The sequence below is a fragment of the Nicotiana tabacum genome, chromosome 19 (genome assembly GCF_000715075.1).
Source record: "Nicotiana tabacum cultivar K326 chromosome 19, ASM71507v2, whole genome shotgun sequence".
NCBI lineage: Eukaryota > Viridiplantae > Streptophyta > Magnoliopsida > Solanales > Solanaceae > Nicotiana > Nicotiana tabacum.
This window is the reverse complement of record NC_134098.1, coordinates 21,867,243-21,890,415: the sequence shown is the minus strand read 5'-3', so window position 1 is coordinate 21,890,415 and position 23,173 is coordinate 21,867,243. Positions and strand designations below refer to the sequence as shown.

Sequence of the window (23,173 nt, the reverse complement as noted above, 5' to 3'; positions counted from 1 at the left end):
TTTTGAGAGTTCAATTAACACGTTAATTACATGCTATCTTTCGTGTCAACTCAAACTACAGCAAGCGGAGAGCATAGCTATCAGCTTACAAGTTTTGGTGGGGGGAGGAAAGGATAAATTCATCGTGTGGGCACACAAGTAATTTTGCCTTAAAAGCAACGGAGTTCAGAATGTAGTTGCTCAAATGGTCTGTTGCCAATGCATCTTTATGTTAAGTTTGCTTTTTCTTTTGCTTTTGCTTTTGCTTTTCCTCCACAAAGTTAAAGATGATGAATCCAAAATACAAAGGAAAATAATTAAGAATTAAAATGGGAAAAGTTAGAGCTACAAATCAACAGCATCCAAGGCCGAAACTTACCATCATCCTTTCTCACTATCAATGGAATCCTTCCAAACACCTGCAGCTTCTTCTGTTTGATGTTTCCCAAAGTATTCAAACTTCAGTAACTTCACTTACTAAGTATCTAAATGGCTGCTTCTGGTACAATTCTCTTCTTTTTCACTTATTTCCTCCTCGTGTTCCTCACTTCTCCTCATGTCATCACTTCGTCCCAACCCCATAATCTGTCTCTGAGACGACAGGCCAAGATTCTAGTTTCTCTGAAACAAGATTTTGTAGCCTCTATTCCTAGTACTCTGTCTAGTTGGAACATGTCAAATTATATGTATCTCTGCTCTTGGAACGGCATCACATGTGACGACACCAAATCAGTAACTTCTATTGATATCTCCAATCTAAACATCTCTGGCTCTCTCTCACCTAATATTCATGAGCTTACTACACTTCAAATCCTGAATATTTCCAACAACTTGTTTAGTGGAAATTTGAGCTGGGAGATTCCAAGGTTGAAGGCTCTTCAAGTGCTGGATGCTTATAACAACAATTTTTCTGGCCCACTCCCCTTGGTAGTCACTCAACTTCTGCAGCTGAAACATTTGGATTTCGGGGGCAACTACTTTTCGGGGCAAATTCCTTTGGGCTATGGTAATTTTAATCAGCTTGAGTTCCTGTCTCTTGCGGGAAATGACTTGCGCGGTCCTATACCTCGTGAGTTGGGCAACCTTACAAACCTCAGATGGCTGCAATTGGGTTATTTCAATCAGTTTGATGGGGGAATTCCACAAGAGTTGGGAAAACTGGTCAATTTGGTTCATTTAGACCTTTCCAGCTGCAACTTGGACGGGCCGATTCCAGCAGAACTTGGTAATCTTAACATGTTGGACACTCTCTTCTTGCAAAAAAATCAACTTACTGGGATGATTCCTCCTGAGCTTGGAAATTTGACGAGCTTGAAATCGCTTGATCTTTCCATCAATGAACTCACAGGAGCGATCCCAATTGAATTCTCGGGACTCCAAGAGCTCACCCTGTTGAACTTGTTTATCAACAATGTGCGTGGTGAGATTCCCCAATGCATTGCGGAGCTACCAGAATTGGAGGTGCTGAATCTTTGGCGGAATAATTTCACTGGATTCATACCTTCGAAACTAGGGATGAATGGTAAACTAGTTGAGATTGATCTTTCTAGTAATAGACTCACTGGCTTGATACCAAAATCTCTATGCTTAGGGAGGAATTTGAGGATCTTGATTTTACTTAATAATTTTCTCTTTGGACCTTTACCTGATGATTTTGGCCAGTGTCACTCTTTGTCCAGAGTCAGAATGGGGCAGAATTACTTAAGTGGATCAATACCGACAGGGTTCCTTTATTTGCCAGAGTTGTCACTGGTGGAACTACAGAACAATTACATCAGTGGACAACTCTCAAACAAGAAAAGTTCGGTATCGTCCAAACTTGAAGGGCTGAACCTGTCGAACAATCGCTTGTCTGGTGCACTTCCCAGTGCTATTGGAAAATTTTCAGGCTTGAAGAATCTTTTATTAAGTGGAAATCGATTCTCAGGCGATATTCCTTCTGATATAAGCAGACTGAAAAGCATCTCAAAGCTGGACCTGAGTAGGAACAATTTCTCTGGCAGAATCCCTCCTGAAATTGGTAACTGTCTTTCACTAACTTACTTGGATTTGAGCCAAAATCAACTTTCTGGTCCTATCCCAGTTCAAATTGCTCAAATTCACATCCTAACTTACATCAATATTTCTTGGAATCACTTCAACGATAGCCTTCCCGAGGAGATTGGCTCAATGAAGAGCTTAACTTCAGCAGACTTTTCCCACAATAACTTAACTGGATCAATACCTGAAACAGGACAATATTTATTTTTCAACTCAACTTCCTTCATTGGCAACCCTTATCTTTGTGGATCCTACTTGACTCCTTGCAACATAACATCCAACGCACCGTCACAACTTGGTGATGGAAGTGACAAAAAAGCCAAGGTTCCAACAAAATACAAGTTTATATTTGCATTTGGACTCTTAGTCTGCTCTCTCATTTTTGTTGTCCTAGCAATAATCAAGACAAGAAAGGGGAGTAAGAATTCAAATTCCTGGAAGCTGACAGCATTTCAAAAGCTCGAATTCGGAAGTGAAGACATTTTGCAGTGCTTGAAAGATAACAACATCATAGGAAGAGGTGGAGCAGGGACAGTGTATAGGGGAAACATGCCAAATGGTGATCATGTGGCAGTGAAGAAGTTGGGAATTAGCAAAGGTACCCATGACAATGGTCTATCTGCTGAAGTTAAAACATTAGGAAAGATCAGGCATAGGTACATTGTTAGACTACTGGCATTTTGTTCAAACAAGGAAATCAATTTGCTGGTTTATGAGTATATGCCAAATGGTAGCTTAGGTGAAGTGCTTCATGGGAAGAACGGCGGACTTCTCCAGTGGGACACTAGGCTAAAAATAGCCATAGAAGCTGCTAAGGGCCTTTCTTATTTGCACCATGATTGCTCGCCTATGATAATCCACCGCGATGTCAAGTCCAATAATATATTGTTGAATTCAGAACTGGAAGCTCATGTTGCAGATTTTGGATTAGCCAAGTACTTGCAGAATAATGGTACCTCAGAGTGCATGTCTGCAATTGCAGGCTCGTATGGCTACATTGCTCCAGGTAACTCTTTTACCCCATTAATTTTGCTTCTCAAATTTAAGCCTCTAATTTGTCCATAGATATGATTACTCACTTCTGTCCATATTATTTGTTACACCCTTTAAAAAAGACATTTAATATTTACGAGTATTTGTCTAAACTATCATTTATCTTTCTTTAAATGTTTCGCTTACTCCACTAATTAGAGCAGTAATGATAGATTTAGAAGAAAGAAAAGTAATAAGTTGCTTCTTATTTTTAATTTTAAACGTCGAATATTTTGAAAATAAACTTAATTTGCAAAAATTAAAAGAACTAGCAATTAAAGAGAGAAGTTAATATTCTAGATCCATGCTAAATTTGAAGTGCGGCAAGCTATTGACATATTTACGGTGGTTGGAATCTTGAAATCTCAAAGTTTGTTCCACCTCATCATTTTCAGGTAAGACGCAAAAGATACCACAAGCTAAGGTTGTTTTCTTGAACGGAGTAAAATATGTGCAGTACTAATCTCCAAGAAAAGAACACAAACATTAAGGAATATTCCTTGTACTTTTTTAAAACAATTAATTCTGCTGAATAATAGTGATGGTTTATTCCTCTTCTCTTCACTAGAATTATTAAGAACGTAACCTTGGATTCATAAAGAGCAATCCAAAGCAACTTTTTGACCCAAAATGTAGTGTGAATATAAAAGCAGTAAAATTTATCCCAAGAATCAAGATTCTGATCCAAGGCTTACTTTCTCCAAGCCCTATAAAGAGGAGCACGTGTTTGGAATACAAACAACTGGCTTTCTCCTTAACTTAATTAATTGTGTTGGTTACTTTTTTTCTTTTAGTGATGTGTATACTTTATTTTCTTTCCCACCTACAAAGAGATATAGTGGAAGGGAGAATAACTTATTAACTTCTAACCTTTCAGATTATGGTCCTATAGTGTAACAAAGAATAATACTATACAAAGTTTTGCTCTTGACATGTCAAATTTTTTTTTCTTAATATCTTTTTTACAGAATATGCATACACGCTGAAAATTGATGAGAAAAGCGACGTATATAGCTACGGAGTGGTATTATTGGAGCTCATAACAGGACGAAGGCCAGTGGGGAATTTTGGAGAAGAAGGAGTGGACATTGTGCAATGGGCCAAAAGGGAAACTAATTGGAGCAAAGAAGGAGTGGTCAAAATATTGGATGAGAGGCTTAAAAATGTTGCAACTGCAGAAGCGATGCAAGTATTTTTCGTGGCAATGCTGTGTGTTGAAGAGTACAGCGTAGAGAGGCCCACCATGCGGGAAGTAGTCCAGATGCTTTCTCAAGCTAAACAACCAAATACTTTCCAAATCCAATGATGTTTCCCATATAATTGATCATCTAGCTAATCGTGGGATCGAATAATTAATCAAGCAGCAGAAGCTACTAATTCTTATATATCTTTTTTAATTATCATTATTCACGTAGTTTCCTTTCTTTTTTTTTCTTTTTTTTTAACTTGTGTGCCTGAGGAAACCCTTTTGTCATTTGCTAGCTTTGCAAATGTGAAATTAGAAATTAATTGAAGTGAGCAGTTGCTATATGGTTAAATGTTAGAGAATAATCAGTACTTAACTAACTACCTTTGAACTTGGCATAGTTTTAATGTCAGGCATGGGTTATGTCGGGTATGTCACGTTAAACTCAATAGGTTTTTAAGACATCGAGTACACGTCATGCCCTCATCTTTTTTGGGGCGTGACATTAATAAAAGAGGACATCATGACTTAAATTTCTTGAGTCAATGGTCTATCGCAAATATCTTTTCTAGCTCCATAAAGTCATACACTTATGGGAATACAAGGGGCATATTGTTGTTATTGTATCATGACTTAAATTGTCTTTTGTACATAAGTTATTTAATTTAATTTATTCTTTAATTAGTTGTTTAATTTAGGTCATTCTTTCATCTAATTCTTTATTCATTCACATTGAATCTTTACTGTGGTTTAGATAATAATAATGTAACAATCCTACTAACAATATTTATGTTTAAACCATAGTAAAAATTTCCATATATATATGCAAAGATATATATCTTCTAAGTTAGGCCTTGTTTCACTTTGAACATCCTTTTTTGTTGACATTTTCAATTCACTCCTCTCTACTTCCAGACATCCTTAATACTTTCAAATCATATCCCAATTATATTTTCATATCCAAATAATATTCTTCAAATCTTATCTCTAGTTAACGCGTGATATTTTATACTTCAATACCACACAAGAGGGGTAATTTGTGTGGTGTCCAATTTTTTGTGTGCACAAATTATAGAAGGACCTGGTTCTTCTACGAGTTCCTTACACTACAGTTGCGGAATAATAAATGCAGAAAGTAAAGAACACAAGTATTTTTACGTGAAAAATACCCAGCTAAAAAGGTAAAAAAATCACGACCTACTTCCCAGTAGGATTTTTCCCAACACTTCACTAAATTACTAAGCCAAAAACAGCATTTACAAAACTCTTATAAACATAAGGATTACCTCTAACCCTCTGTGGAAACTAGCCTCAGGCTATTGCGACAACTTCAAGTTAACTCTAACTTGAATAATACAACTCAAAGTACCTAGTACAAATGCTTCTAGAGAAAGATGAAAGGTACATCTCAAAAACTCTACTACAATGGAACTAGAATAAAAGACAGACACTTGGAACTGGTTCTTCTATCTGGTTCATGTAGCTTTAGGTTCGCATACTTGAAACACATAGGAATTGCTTGCAAAATGCCTTGCTATTTTGCTCTCAATTCTTGTTTAACTTCAGTGTTTGTGTGCCACCTGTAAAAGAGAACACCACTAATATTTATAGAGTTAGTAGAATAAGAAATAACTAGAGTTCTAATGCTTTACTCTTCCATGGTGGAAAAGTTCTAGTTATATTCAACTTCTAACTCCTCCCTTATCTAGGATAGAGTTCTCTTCAAGTAAGGAGTCCTGCTCCTTATCAATTATGCAACCTTTTCGTTCAGGAGATATCAGATATAATCACTTATGCTTATCCCCTTCACGTGCATACCTTGTGCTTGAATCTGCCCGTGTCCTATGTATACTGTGTATGGACCTGGTTCATGCATGTGTTCCTTTGTCAATCATCAAAACAAAACTTACTCAAGCCAACAAATTCTTCCTTTTTGATGATGACAAACTCTGTGCTTTTCATAACTTAAAATTTTTGGGAATTTGGAATCGCTACAAGTGCTAAAAACCTCATTTCCCTTTGGTCTTCTTCACAAACCCCCTCCCACCTTCATTTTCTTCCACAAATCCCTCCTTCATCTTCTTCCCTATACCCTCCTCCTCTTTCGTCTACGTTTCTAGAAACCCCCCCCCCCCCTCATTGTCACGATCCAAAATTACCATTCGATCGTGATGGCGCCTAACTCACTTGCTAGGCAAGCCAAGCATAACAAGAGCGGAACAAGAAAACAAAATTACGAAAATAGTACAAGCCTAAATCCAAATATCAAAAATACATTGCGTCAATGCATAAAATTCTCGAAATTGGCAAAACAAAGTCATGAGTTCTATAATAGATATACAAGTCCAGAATCACGAAATGAAAATAATGTCTGAATAATAACAACAGTAATTGAAATGGAAAGAAACATCAAGGACTGCAGTCGGAAAGCAGCTCTACCTCGTCTCTCAGCAGCTCAACTACAATCACAACAACTCTCAGTTGGGTCCAACATCTGGATTTGCATAATTACGTGTAAAGTATAGTATGAGTACAACCGACCACATTTACTTAGCAAGTATCATAACTAACCTCAGCGAGGTAATAGTAGCAAGAATTACCAATGATACTCGCTAACAACTTGCTCAGTTCATAAGTTGCACAAGTACACAGTAATGATATCAACCAATCATAAAATACATAAATGACCACATCAATGCACATAGAGAAGATGTGTCAAGTCATGTATCCATTAATAGCTCAGCATATAGAGAAGATATGCATTTAAGAATCAAATCAATGTGCACAGGTTAACATATAGAGAAGATATGTATCGTGCCTTCACCTCCCAGTCAAATGGTATATAGAAAAGATATGCATAAAGAGGAATGTATACATTCCAAAAATGGCATATGGAGAAGATATGTGATAAAACATGTATACACCCAAGGTAACTGGAAATAGAGAAAATACGCAAAAACCCAAACACTGATCAATTTTCCTCATATCGCGTGTACGTTATCAAGAGAGAAATATGAGAGGACGACCCTAGGCGGATGGATCCTTATCCACACGTTGCATGGACAAATTACGTATCAAAATATATCAACCGAATGGACCACTCACGTGCTATCATAGCTCAAACTCGCATGGACCACTCACATGCTACCAACCAGTCCATATCACACAAGAAATATATACAGGAATATATGTATATGAATAACGAACATCAAATCACATACTCGTGGACTGGTGAACGTGGCATGCTAAGGTGTATGCACGTGCGAGGTGTACTACCATATCTCAGGTTAGGCGAATACGCCACAAAATAGTAATTTTCATGCTTGAATAGGATATTAACCTATATATTATCTCTAACATGATTCATGTAACACCTAAAAAAAAAAACTAATATTTGCATTATCAATTGACCATATCTTTATAACAAGGATATATTTTTCTGTGTACTTCCTAAACTAGAATTTGACGATATTTTGAAATTGCTTATTTTACATTGTGGTCATATTTATAAGGAGGTGACATGGTTTTGTTATGTAGAATACCTTTGTTATTATTTTTCTTAAATTATTTAGAAATAGAATATAAAATAAGTAGCCAGCCCAATTCTTGATCATTATCTAAGTAATATATATATATATATATATATATATATATATATATATATATATATATATATATATATATATATTTTATGACTTGTCTTTTCACAAGCACCTCTCATTTCATTCCTTCATGATAAAGAAAATCCCAATCATCTCTCCTTCTTATCTTTGGAAATATTACACCAAAACGTCCAGGTTCTTCAACTAAGCCAACCATCAAGTATTGTTCTTGTTAAACCACAAGTTGCTCCTCTCTTTTGTGATAAGTTACTAAATACGTTTATACACTAGACAACTGTTAGTATTTTTATCGTATCTCTTTGTATAAAACTCCGTTTTAAGTAAGTCAAGCTTTCCTGGAAATTTATTTCATATATCTATAACTTTTGTTTAGGCTCCAAAACCTAATTTTTCTTGTATTTATCCGAAAATAGGTGATAAAGTACAGGGCAGGTGTTGCCCAGATTTTTGTTTTACAATCTTTACATGTACCACTGTTAGTATTGTAAGCATATTTGTTTGTACGAAACTTATCTTAAGATGATTTAAATTTATATGGAACTCCAAGACATATATCTACAACCTTCATGAAGACCACAAATTCTAGTTTTTCTGTTTATATGTTCAAAATTGAGCCACAACACAAGACAGTAGTACTGTCCAGAATTTCTATTTTAAATATTTAGGGCAATTTTTATCGATATCATGTTTAGTTCGACATGTTGAAATCACTGAACTTATATAGATATTTGATTATGTATTTAAGGTATATATATCCTTTTAAAATATAAGGGGAGTTTTTGAGGAAGTGGACGGATTTGGTTGGTCTATGGCATCGACGATTCGAACGTCCTAAATTTGTGGTAGAACTGTTTTGTGGTAAAATACCATGGTTTGTGTATAAAATTGATCTTAAAATCTCTGTACTTGCTGGATATTTGGAAATAACTTAAACTTTTGCCTCCTTTCTCTTCACTTTATATCGTTGTATTGGTATTATCTCAATATTGCAAGATATTTGTTAAATCGCCCACTCGTACGAATTGCTTGATCATTTTACATTCTTGTTGGGATTTTGTCCTTCTTGTGGCAGTGAATTTGTCACTCATCTCGGCATACCTGTTGATTCGAATCGTTTTGCTATCTTGACTATGAATTTGTGGTTCGTCTTAAATTATGGAACTTGTCTGTATTAAGTATGAACTAGAAAGCCATTTTTAATATGGTTATTGATTCTCTTGACTATTGAGTTTCAACCCTACTTGATTTGGGGATTCGATCCATCTTGATATCTGATTATTCTTAGTGTGATGGCATGACGTACATATTGGGCGAAAATGAATATTTGGCAAACTCGCTTGGATTGATATTACACACTTTTTTGACACTTGAATCTTGAACATTAATATTGATATTTGAAAACACTTCAAGGCTTGATATTCGATACTTTTGATATATTTGTTTGCTTGCTTTAAATTTATGTTTCATTTGAGCTACCTATGACTAAAAAGGGAATTGGATAACAAATACAACATCTTTCAGCTGGGTCCAACATCTGGATCTGCACAATTAAGTGCAGAGCTTAGTATGAGTATAATCGGCCCCATGTACTCAATAAGTATCATAACTAACCTCGGCAAGGTAATAGTGGCAAGAATTACCAATGATACTCGCTAACAACCTGCTCAATTCATAAGTTGCACAAGTACACAGCAATGGTACCAACTAATCATAAAACACATATATAACCACATTAGTGCACATAGAGAAGATTTGCCAAGTCATGTATCCGTTAACAGCTCAACATAGAGAAGATATGCATTTAAGAATCAAATCAATGTGCACATGTTAACATATAGAGAAGATATGTATCGTGCCTTCACCTCTCGGTCAAATGGCATATAGAGAAGATATGAATAAAAAGGCACGTGTATATTCCAAAAATGGCATATAGAGAATATATGCAATAAAACATGTATACATCCAAGGCAATTGCAAATAGAGAAAAGATGCAAGAACTCAAACACTCATCAATTTTCTCATACCGCGTGTACATCATCAAGAGATAAACATGAGAGGGTGACCCAAGAGGGATGTATCCTTATCCACATGCTACACGGACAAATCACGTGCCAAAATATATCAACTGTACGGACTACTCACGTGCTATTGTAGCTCAAACCCACACGGGCCACTCACGTGCTACCAATTAGTCCATATCACATAGGAAACATATACAAGAATATAGGTATACGAACAACGGACATCAAATCACATACTCGTGGAGTGATAAACATGACATTCTAAGGTGTATGCATGTGCGAGGTGTACTAGCATAATTCAGGTTAGGCGAATATACCATAAAATAGTAATTATCATGCTTGAATAGGAGATTAACTGAAATATAATCACTAACATGATTCATGTAACTTGCAAAGGGGTACAAACATAAGAATCATGATAGCAAGAAATTTTGCATTAAATTTAATGCATATATTAGCCTAAGCGCTACCCCCGGGCATGGATAAAAACCTGATGCACGCACACACGCTCATCCCCCGCATGTACGTCACTCTTGGCACGTAGACATCATCAATAATTCAAGCAACTAATGCCTCAAACCAAGGCTAGGAAAGATACTTACCTCAAACAAGCAAAGGCAATAATCCAAAAATGCCTCCTTGCGCGAATCGGCCTCCGAACGACTCGAATCTAGAAAAAAATAACTCAATCACATCAAATAATGCCATAGGAAATAACCCTAAATAATAAAGCTTCAATCTTTATACAAATATGCATAGTAAACTTGGGCCCACACCCTGAAACCCAAGAAAACTCACATCCTGAACACCCATTCCAACACGAGTCCAAATATACAAGTTTTATCCAAATCCGGTTCCATATTCCAAAATTTTCACTCTCCCAGAACTATAGCCAAAACCCCCAAATTTTTCCTTTAAATCCATAATCTAGGTGTAATAATCCATGGGGAAACAAGATCTAATATCAAAATTAAGTAGATATTAAAGAGGTTGGACAAGTTCACTGTCACGACCCAACTGGAGGGTCATGACTAGCACCCGGGCCATACTTGCCGAGCACCAACGTACATTTTATCTAACCTTCCTTATTATCTTTAAGGGCCGACAAGACCAATATAAATGAAAGACATGGATCATGAACATCCAACAATGAAAGATAATGTCATGAACATACGTAACATGGGACGACAAGACTGTCAAGAAACTATATATAAGGTACGAGCTACCATGGTGCCATGAAAGACTATTCAACAAAAATCAGCAGACAAGGCATTCCAAACCATACATGAGTCGACACCTGTCTATGAGCCTCTAAAAGAACATAAGTGCTACAACATTGCCGGAACAGGGCCCCGACATACCCATAATGTCTATAACAAAAATGCATACCAAGACCACGGCAAGTCCGGAGAAAGGATCTTGCCAATAACGCTGAACCGGATAGCCTACTGTGATGGGGGAGCTGCGTCTACCCATCTATCAGGACCTGCAGCACGACATGCAGCGTCCACAAATAAAAAGGACGTCAGTACGAATAAAGTACTGAGTATGTAAGGCAGAATAGCATAAGTAAGAACAATAATGTAAACAGTGATAGGGAATATACAACCTGTGACATCTGGGTACCTCTGAGGGCTACTGACATGAAATACATGATACATACATATATATATATACATAAACGTTTAAAACATATGCCTTTGTGGGCATCATCATCATCATATCGTACCCGGCCATAATAGGCTCGGTAAAACGTACCCGGCCATCATAGGGCTCGGTAGAATCGTACCCGGCCACGTGGAGCTCGGTAAAACCCAACTGATCAGTGGTTGCACAATAGGTGCCATACCCGGCCGACTATAGCGCGGCTCGGTAGAGTAAAATAGATACATATATATGATGCATGCTGGACTCGTTGGAATCATAATTTGAACCTTTCGGAGTGACGTAAGGTCGGTATCCTTCGTACACGTTATTAGGATTAACTCTTCATCAAGAATCTTATAAGAATCAGGAACTACCAACAACATTGATAATATAAGAATAAGAGAAGTAACATCAATATCAATCGTTTCATAAGAAGGGCAGCAATGTAAGTACTGCTAGCTTCTAAGAGTAGAGTATCTTTGGGAGCTCGTTCATTACATTATGTACAATCGGAGTCGTGCAAAAGAATGAAGGGGGTAGACTCACATACCTTGTATATACTGCCCAACCTCAAGCTATGCAAATATCACGACTCCTTAGTCTACAATAAAAGAAATGACACTATCATTATCGTTTAAGCGTCGTAACTATTATGTATCGACCGCAACCTATTTTACGATGAAACGGACAGCACCTCCCCTATTTATATGACTTCACACAAGTCAATACAATCACCAAACAGCCCAAACAACATCATTAATAATCATATTGAGCCTCCAAAACAGTCCACCAACTAACAACATTACTACAAAGCCTTTCGATATATATTTCACAAGTTCTAGCATCAACGACTTAGCCACAACTTGGATAATCTTAAATATATATATAGAATAAGAGGTTCATTACCTTTAAACAGAAAGAACAACTCCAATTTGACCTTAATTTTCCACGAAATATCCCTTCAATTCTGCCACAAGAACAATGAAGCGAAACTAGCAATTAATTCGGGTTTTTCGGCACTAGAATTACTTTAGAAGACTTGAAATCACCTAGGGTTGATATTAAAAACATGAAGGTGTATTTACAGAACATAAAACACTTAAAACAACCTCCCACACGAGCTGGAACAACACAAAAATCAGCAACAACAAGAAGAACAAGAAACTTACTAGCGCCACGGGATTCCCGATATTTGATTTGTGTTGTTTGCCCTTTGTTTGGGTCTTGGATCATGAGAGAACCTTGAGAGACTGTTTTTAGGGTTATAAGGTCTGAATATACTGAAAAATAATGACTTAAAACGGGGTTGAGGTATCTTATATATGTCCATATGTCTTAAACCGCCTTTGTGGGCCCCATAGAGAGCAGCTTGGCGCACTCTCGCGAAAACGCGAATATCTCTCTATTCCGAGATCGTATCAATGAACGGTTTAATACGTTGGAAACTAGACTCATAGATCTTCAATTTGATAGGTAGATCACCCCATAATTCCAAGCACATTGGGAGAAAAATACAGTAACATTTTACCTAAAGTTTAAGTAAAATTATAAACCTAAGTTGCGACAACTTTTATCGACTTTTATTTCATAACTCGCTTGACTTCAAGACTTATGATGCGGATATTATATGATTAAAATACATTAAAACAAGACCTCTTGGGACAGTAAATCACCTCTAGTGTTACCCGAAAATACGGGTTACAACATCCTTGATTCGTTTAACTTCTAATATTTGTTAACCACTCTTATACACCCTTGTATCGTTTAAGACCAATAGGATTAACTTCTTATCATCTCAAAGATAATATCTTCTTGGATTTACATCGACTAACTTACGACGTGATCTATGGTATGCGAATTTGGGTTGTAACCCCCTCTCCCCCTTAGGAACATTCGTCCTCGAATGTAAGGGTTTATGGGGTGTCTAACTCATCGTGGATTCCGACGGAGATTTCCGGCTGAGTTTCCCCCATAAAATGGACACTAGCCAAACTTGCAAGCAGTTAAACCCAACCTATGGCCTTACAAGACTATACAAAGCATTATGGATATGTACATTATCTGCATATCACCATTTTGTATTAAAAAAGAGTATTCACAAGCTATTGATTACCTCATAGAGCCGTTTCATCTTATAATGCGTCCTTCTTTCCCCCGGCATCCTCGTTATCTTCACTCTGGAATAGGTAAGGGTATTTAGACTTCATCTCCTCTTCTGCTTCCCATGTCATTTCTTCTATATTCTTGTTCCTCCATAATACTTTCACGGAAGCTACATCCTTTGTTCTCAGCTTGCGGACTTGTCGATCTAATATAGCCACTGGCACTTCATCATATGATAGATCCTTTGTAACTTGTACATCTTTGATAGGGACGACCCGAGAAGGGTCTCCAATACATTTCCTCAACATAGATACATGGAATACCGGGTGGACAAATTCCAATTCAGATGGCAATTCTAACTCGTAAGCAACCTGTCCAATTCGTCGAAGAATTTTGTACGGCCCAATATACCGTGGACTCAACTTACCCTTCTTCCCAAAACGCATAACACCCTTCATCGGCGAGATCTTCAGGAAAACCCAATCACCAACCTCAAATTCCAGATCACGACGTCGGACGTCGAAATAAGACTTTTGCCTGCTTTGTGCCGTCCTCAGTCTCTCTTGTATCACTTTCACCTTCTCAATGGCTTGGTGAATCAAATCTGGCCCATATAATTCTGTCTCACCGACTTCGAACCATCCAACTGGTGATCTACATCTCCTCCCGTACAGTGCCTCATACGGGGCCATTTTAATACTGGAATGGTAGCTATTATTGTAGGCAAATTCTATAAGTGCCAGATGGTCATCCCAATTCCCCTTAAAATCTAGAACACATGCTCGTAGCATATCTTCCAGCGTCTGGATGGTACGTTTAGCCTGTCCGTCAGTCTGCGGATGGAATGCAGTGCTGAGATTTACTTGTGTGCCTAAACCCTTCTGAAAAGACCTCCAAAAGTTAGCCGTAAATTGAGCTCCTCGGTCTGATATAATAGATACCGGCACACCATGAAGCCTAACAATCTCCTTGATATACAACTTCGCATAATCTTCAGCCGTGTAAGTTGTCTTAACTGGTAGAAAATGGGCAGATTTTGTAAGTCGATCAACTATCACCCAAATGGAGTCAAACTTATGATAAGAGCGAGGTAATCCAATAATGAAGTCCATATTAATCACCTCCCATTTCCAGGTCGGAATCTCTATATTTTGAATCAATCCACTGGGTTTCTGATGCTCGATCTTTACTTGTTGACAATTAGGACACTGGGCTACAAATTCTGCAATAGACTTCTTCATGTTGTCCCACCAATACTGCTCCTTAACGTCATGATACATCTTTGTCGAGCCAGGATGGATAGAATATCGGGACTGATGAATCTCAATCATAATCTTCTCTCGCAACCCTGCCACACTAGGCACACATAATCGGCCCTGGTATCTCAGTGTCCCATCTCCTCCGATCTTGAAAGCTGTAATCTTACACTGCTGAATTCCCTCTCTCAATCTTACTAAGGTAGGATCTTCATATTGCCGTGCTTTTACCTCGGCTACCAAAGATGATTCTGCTGTATTCTGTACAGTAACACCTCCGTCATCAGAGTCCAACAATCTGATTCTCATATTGGCCAGCTGGTGAAGCTCTTTGGTCAACCCTTGTCTACCTGCCTCAATATGTATTAAGCTTCCCATTGACTTACGGCTGAGAGCGTCTGCCACAACATTGGCTTTACCAGGATGGTACAATATCTCGACGTCATAGTCTTTCAGTAATTCAAGCCACCTACGCTGCCTCAAATTCAACTCCTTCTGCTTGAAGATGTATTGTAAACTTTTGTGATCTGTGTAGATGTCAACATGGACGCCGTATAAGTAGTGCCGCCATATCTTCAAAGCATATATTACTGCAGCCAATTCCAAATCATGAGTCGGGTAATTCTTTTCATGCTTTTTCAATTGTCGTGATGCATAAGCAATCACCTTCCCACGTTGCATCAATACGCACCCCAAACCTATACCTGAGGCATCACAATATACCACATAACCTTCTGTTCCTTCTGGGAGAGTGAGCACTGGTGCGGATGTCAATCGATTCTTTAGCTCCTGAAAACTATGTTCACAAGCATCAGACCACTGGAACTTGGTAGCTTTCTGTGTTAACTTAGTCAATGGTGCTGATATAGAGGAAAACCCTTCTACAAACCGCCTATAATATCCTGCTAGCCCCAGGAAGCTGCGGACTTCTGACGGTGTTGTAGGTCTCGGCCAATTCTTCACTGCATCGATCTTCTGAGTGTCGACACTAATACCCTCATCAGATATCACATGGCCAAGGAATGCTACTGAGTTCAGCCAGAATTCACATTTAGAGAGCTTAGCATATAACTTATGATCCTGAAGGGTCTGTAATACTATCCGCAAGTGGCCCGCATGTTCCGCCTCCGAACGAGAATACACCAGAATGTCATCAATAAATACGATCACGAACACATCAAGATAGGGCCTGAATACACTATTCATGAGATCCATAAAAGCTGCTGGGGCATTTGTTAGCCCGAACGACATCACCAAGAACTCAAAATGCCCATATCTTGTCCGGAAGGCCGTCTTTGGAATATCCTTCTCCTTAACCCTCACCTGATGATACCCTGAACGCAAGTCAATCTTGGAGAAATACTTGGCACCCTGGAGTTGGTCAAATAGGTCATCAATTCTTGGAAGTGGATACTTGTTCTTTATTGTAAACTTATTCAACTGTCGATAATCGATACACATCCTTAACGACCCATCTTTCTTCCGCACGAACAAGACTGGTGCACCCCAAGGTGAAGTGCTAGGCCTAATGAAACCCTTATCCAGCAAGTCCTTCAACTGTGCCTTCAACTCTCGCAACTCTGCCGGGGCCATCCTGTATGGAGGGATAGAGATCGGTTGAGTGTCAGGCAACGCATCAATGCTAAACTCAATCTCCCTTTCAGGAGGAAGGCCTGGGAGTTCATCTGGGAAAACATCTGGAAATTCATTGACCACGGGGATGGATTGTAGAGTAGGCGGCTTCGCCTCCACATCCCTAACACGAACAAGATGATAAATGTAACCTTTTGAGATCATCTTCCTTGCCTTAAGATAGGAAATAAACCTACCTTTCGGCATAGCAATGTTCCCCTTCCATTCAATGGTGGGTTCACCCGGAAACTGAAACCTAACCATCTTCGTACGACAGTCAACAGTTGCATAGCATGAGGCCAACCAGTCCATTCCCATTATCACATCGAAATCAACCATTTCTAACTCAAATAAATTTGCCGAGGTTTGACGACTACAAATCATCACAGTGCAACCTTTATATACCCTTCTAGCAATCACAGAATCTCCTAACGGAGTGGATACCGCAAGTGGTTTACTTATCAATTCAGGTTCAATGCCAAACTTATTAGCCACAAAGGGTGTAACATATGATAAGGTAGATCCTGGATCAATTAGCGCATATACATCATAAGAAAACACAGACAATATACCTGTAACAACATCCGGAGACGATTCGAGATCTTGTCGACCTACTAGAGCATAGGTTCGATTTTGAGCACCACTCGAACTCGGCACTGAACCTCTACCTCTACCACGACCTGTCGACTGTTGAAAACCTTGTGCTGGAGGTCGAACTGATGAGGAAGAACCAGACACAGATCCAGTCGGTTGAGCCATACCACCACCTCCTCTGTTAGGACAATCCCGCATCATATGGCCACGCTGTCCGCAAGAATAGCACGCATCGGAACCTCGACGGCACAGTCCAAAGTGGGCCTTGCCGCACTGATCACAACGAGGTGTTGGGGGTCTCGTCTGACTAGTATCTCTATGAAATTGTGAGCCTGATGCCCTCGAACTCTGACCTGAACCAGAATAGGTAAATCGATCATACCGAGGCCTCTGAAACTGTGGAGGAGCACTAGCTACAGGTGGCGCCGAACTCCTCGAAGATTGGGGCCTGATACTGCCTCTGAACTCATCAGAATACCCTGCAAATCTTGCCCTCTTATGCTGGCCCCTATCCTGCTCCCTATCTGCCCTTTGCTGGCGCTTACGATCCTCTAGGGTCTGGGCATAAGCCTGAATACGGGAAATATCCATGCCCTCTACCAAGGAGGCTGTTGTGCACTCATTTATCAGATGTGGTCCCAACCCGTTCACGAACAGATGCACCCTATCACTCATCTCTGACACCATATGGGGAGCATACCTTGCTAAAGAATCAAACTGTATATTATACTCTCGTACACTCATATTACCCTGTCGAAGGTTCAAGAACTTATCAGCTCTTGCTCGTCGTATCTCAACTGGCAAGTAGTGACGAAGAAAGGCCTCAGAAAATTCCTTCCACACGGCTAGAGGAGCGTTCGGACCCCTAGATCTCTCCCAACTATCATACCAGAAAACCGCTAAATCCCGTAACCGATAAGAAGCCAACTCTACTGCCTCCGTATCACTAGCATGCATAACCCGCAATGTACGATGAACCTGATCAATAAATGTTTGTGGGTCCTCCTTGGGATCTGATCCGGTAAACACTGGAGGGTCTAGATTAATAAAATCACGAACTCTCGCACTAACCGGTTTATCAGCAACACCGGTATTCTGCCTCTGAGCCTGAGCAGCTACCAAGCTAGTCAACAACTGCACTGCACTGCGCATATCGTGGTCTGTAGTGCCAGACGGTGGAACTGGATGTATTGGGTGCCTCCTAATATCCTCTGGAGGAGACGGAGAGGTATGAGACGGCATCTCACTCTGAGCCTCACTTTGGCCTGCTCTGGCTGGAGGGACCTGAATGTTACCCTCGCCCACAGCTGTATCAAGCCGTTTACTAATCGCTTGCTTCCTAGTCGAAGGCATCGCTGAAAGAAAACAATGTGAATATTAGATATGAACACTTACAACTCAACTCTACGCACGATCTAGATTTAGGAAGAAGGTAACAACCCTAGATGTCATGTAGCCTCCTGATTATAAATGTGGCGCGCTACACATCCATAATCAAAACTCTACTAGACACGGCTCATAGACAACCCCTAGGACAGACTTGCTCTGATACCAAGTTTGTCACGACCCAACTGGAGGGTCATGACTAGCACCCGGGCCATACTTGCCGAGCACCAACGTACATTTTATCTAACCTTCCTTATTATCTTTAAGGGCCGACAAGACCAATATAAATGAAAGACATGGATCATGAACATCCAATAATGAAAGATAATGTCATGAACATACGTAACATGGGACGACAAGACTGTCAAGAAACTATATATAAGGTACGAGCTACCATGGTGCCATGAAAGACTATTCAACAAAAATCAGCCGACAAGGCATTCCAAACCATACATGAGTCGACACCTGTCTATGAGCCTCTAAAAGAACATAAGTGCTACAACATTGCCGGAACAGGGCCCCGACATACCCATAATGTCTATAACAAAAATGCATACCAAGACCACGGCAAGTCCGGAGAAAGGATATTGCCAATAACGCTGAACCGGATAGCCTACTGTGATGGGGGAGCTGCGTCTACCCGTCTATCAGGACCTGCAGCACGACATGCAGCGTCCACAAATAAAAAGGACGTCAGTACGAATAAAGTACTGAGTATGTAAGGCAGAATAGCATAAGTAAGAACAATAATGTAAACAGTGATAGGGAATATACAACCTGTGACATCTGGGTACCTCTGAGGGCTACTGACATGAAATACATGATACATACATATATATATACATAAACGTTTAAAACATATGCCTTTGTGGGCATCATCATCATCATATCGTACCCGGCCATAATAGGCTCAGTAAAACGTACCCGGCCATCATAGGGCTCGGTAGAATCGTACCCGGCCACGTGGAGCTCGGTAAAACCCAACTGATCAGTGGTTGCACAATAGGTGCCATACCCGGCCGACTATAGCGCGGCTCGGTAGAGTAAAATAGATACATATATATGATGCATGCTGGACTCGTTGGAATCATAATTTGAACCTTTCGGAGTGACGTAAGGTCGGTATCCTTCGTACACGTTATTAGGATTAACTCTTCATCAAGAATCTTATAAGAATCAGGAACTACCAACAACATTGATAATATAAGAATAAGAGAAGTAACATCAATATCAATCGTTTCATAAGAAGGGCAGCAATGTAAGTACTGCTAGCTTCTAAGAGTAGAGTATCTTTGGGAGCTCGTTCATTACATTATGTACAATCGGAGTCGTGCAAAAGAATGAAGGGGGTAGACTCACATACCTTGTATATACTGCCCAACCTCAAGCTATGCAAATATCACGACTCCTTAGTCTACAATAAAAGAAATGACACTATCATTATCGTTTAAGCGTCGTAACTATTATGTATCGACCGCAACCTATTTTACGATGAAACGGACAGCACCTCCCCTATTTATATGACTTCACACAAGTCAATACAATCACCAAACAGCCCAAACAACATCATTAATAATCATATTGAGCCTCCAAAACAGTCCACCAACTAACAACATTACTACAAAGCCTTTCGATATATATTTCACAAGTTCTAGCATCAACGACTTAGCCACAACTTGGATAATCTTAAATATATATATAGAATAAGAGGTTCATTACCTTTAAACAGAAAGAACAACTCCAATTTGACCTTAATTTTCCACGAAATATCCCTTCAATTCTGCCACAAGAACAATGAAGCGAAACTAGCAATTAATTCGGGTTTTTCGGCACTAGAATTACTTTAGAAGACTTGAAATCACCTAGGGTTGATATTAAAAACATGAAGGTGTATTTACAGAACATAAAACACTTAAAACAACCTCCCACACGAGCTGGAACAACACAAAAATCAGCAACAACAAGAAGAACAAGAAACTTACTAGCGCCACGGGATTCCCGATATTTGATTTGTGTTGTTTGCCCTTTGTTTGGGTCTTGGATCATGAGAGAACCTTGAGAGACTGTTTTTAGGGTTATAAGGTCTGAATATACTGAAAAATAATGACTTAAAACGGGGTTGAGGTATCTTATATATGTCCATATGTCTTAAACCGCCTTTGTGGGCCCCATAGAGAGCAGCTTGGCGCACTCTCGCGAAAACGCGAATATCTCTCTATTCCGAGATCGTATCAATGAACGGTTTAATGCGTTGGAAACTAGACTCATAGATCTTCAATTTGATAGGTAGATCACCCCATAATTCCAAGCACATTGGGAGAAAAATACAGTAACATTTTACCTAAAGTTTAAGTAAAATTATAAACCTAAGTTGCGACAACTTTTATCGACTTTTATTTCATAACTCGCTTGACTTCAAGACTTATGATGCGGATATTATATGATTAAAATACATTAAAACAAGACCTCTTGGGACAGTAAATCACCTCTAGTGTTACCCGAAAATACGGGTTACAACATCCTTGATTCGTTTAACTTCTAATATTTGTTAACCACTCTTATACACCCTTGTATCGTTTAAGACCAATAGGATTAACTTCTTATCATCTCAAAGATAATATCTTCTTGGATTTACATCGACTAACTTACGACGTGATCTATGGTATGCGAATTTGGGTTGTAACACCCTCTCCCCCTTAGGAACATTCGTCCTCGAATGTAAGGGTTTATGGGGTGTCTAACTCATCGTGGATTCCGACGGAGATTTCCGGCTGAGTTTCCCCCATAAAATGGACACTAGCCAAACTTGCAAGCAGTTAAACCCAACCTATGGCCTTACAAGACTATACAAAGCATTATGGATATGTACATTATCTGCATATCACCATTTTGTATTAAAAAAAGAGTATTCACAAGCTATTGCTTACCTCATAGAGCCGTTTCATCTTATAATGCGTCCTTCTTTCCCCCGGCATCCTCGTTATCTTCACTCTGGAATAGGTAAGGGTATTTAGACTTCATCTCCTCTTCTGCTTCCCATGTCATTTCTTCTATATTCTTGTTCCTCCATAATACTTTCACGGAAGCTACATCCTTTGTTCTCAGCTTGCGGACTTGTCGATCTAATATAGCCACTGGCACTTCATCATATGATAGATCCTTTGTAACTTGTACATCTTTGATAGGGACGACCCGAGAAGGGTCTCCAATACATTTCCTCAACATAGATACATGGAATACCGGGTGGACAAATTCCAATTCAGATGGCAATTCTAACTCGTAAGCAACCTGTCCAATTCGTCGAAGAATTTTGTACGGCCCAATATACCGTGGACTCAACTTACCCTTCTTCCCAAAACGCATAACACCCTTCATCGGCGAGATCTTCAGGAAAACCCAATCACCAACCTCAAATTCCAGATCACGACGTCGGACGTCGAAATAAGACTTTTGCCTGCTTTGTGCCGTCCTCAGTCTCTCTTGTATCACTTTCACCTTCTCAATGGCTTGGTGAATCAAATCTGGCCCATATAATTCTGTCTCACCGACTTCGAACCATCCAACTGGTGATCTACATCTCCTCCCGTACAGTGCCTCATACGGGGCCATTTTAATACTGGAATGGTAGCTATTATTGTAGGCAAATTCTATAAGTGCCAGATGGTCATCCCAATTCCCCTTAAAATCTAGAACACATGCTCGTAGCATATCTTCCAGCGTCTGGATGGTACGTTTAGCCTGTCCGTCAGTCTGCGGATGGAATGCAGTGCTGAGATTTACTTGTGTGCCTAAACCCTTCTGAAAAGACCTCCAAAAGTTAGCCGTAAATTGAGCTCCTCGGTCTGATATAATAGATACCGGCACACCATGAAGCCTAACAATCTCCTTGATATACAACTTCGCATAATCTTCAGCCGTGTAAGTTGTCTTAACTGGTAGAAAATGGGCAGATTTTGTAAGTCGATCAACTATCACCCAAATGGAGTCAAACTTATGATAAGAGCGAGGTAATCCAATAATGAAGTCCATATTAATCACCTCCCATTTCCAGGTCGGAATCTCTATATTTTGAATCAATCCACTGGGTTTCTGATGCTCGATCTTTACTTGTTGACAATTAGGACACTGGGCTACAAATTCTGCAATAGACTTCTTCATGTTGTCCCACCAATACTGCTCCTTAACGTCATGATACATCTTTGTCGAGCCAGGATGGATAGAATATCGGGACTGATGAATCTCAATCATAATCTTCTCTCGCAACCCTGCCACACTAGGCACACATAATCGGCCCTGGTATCTCAGTGTCCCATCTCCTCCGATCTTGAAAGCTGTAATCTTACACTGCTGAATTCCCTCTCTCAATCTTACTAAGGTAGGATCTTCATATTGCCGTGCTTTTACCTCGGCTACCAAAGATGATTCTGCTGTATTCTGTACAGTAACACCTCCGTCATCAGAGTCCAACAATCTGATTCTCATATTGGCCAGCTGGTGAAGCTCTTTGGTCAACCCTTGTCTACCTGCCTCAATATGTATTAAGCTTCCCATTGACTTACGGCTGAGAGCGTCTGCCACAACATTGGCTTTACCAGGATGGTACAATATCTCGACGTCATAGTCTTTCAGTAATTCAAGCCACCTACGCTGCCTCAAATTCAACTCCTTCTGCTT

At 39.5% G+C, this 23,173-nt stretch overlaps 1 protein-coding gene across 1 annotated transcript; it reads left to right on the top strand.

Moving 5' to 3' along the window:
• Positions 1 to 213: 213 nt before the first annotated feature.
• LOC107771837 (uncharacterized) lies at positions 214 to 4,579 on the top strand. Its single transcript, XM_016591286.2, has 2 exons — positions 214 to 3,025; positions 4,020 to 4,579. Exons 1-2 carry the CDS (start codon positions 469 to 471, stop codon positions 4,355 to 4,357), a joined length of 2,895 nt encoding a protein of 964 aa, XP_016446772.2. The 5' UTR covers positions 214 to 468; the 3' UTR covers positions 4,358 to 4,579.
• Positions 4,580 to 23,173: the final 18,594 nt, after the last annotated feature.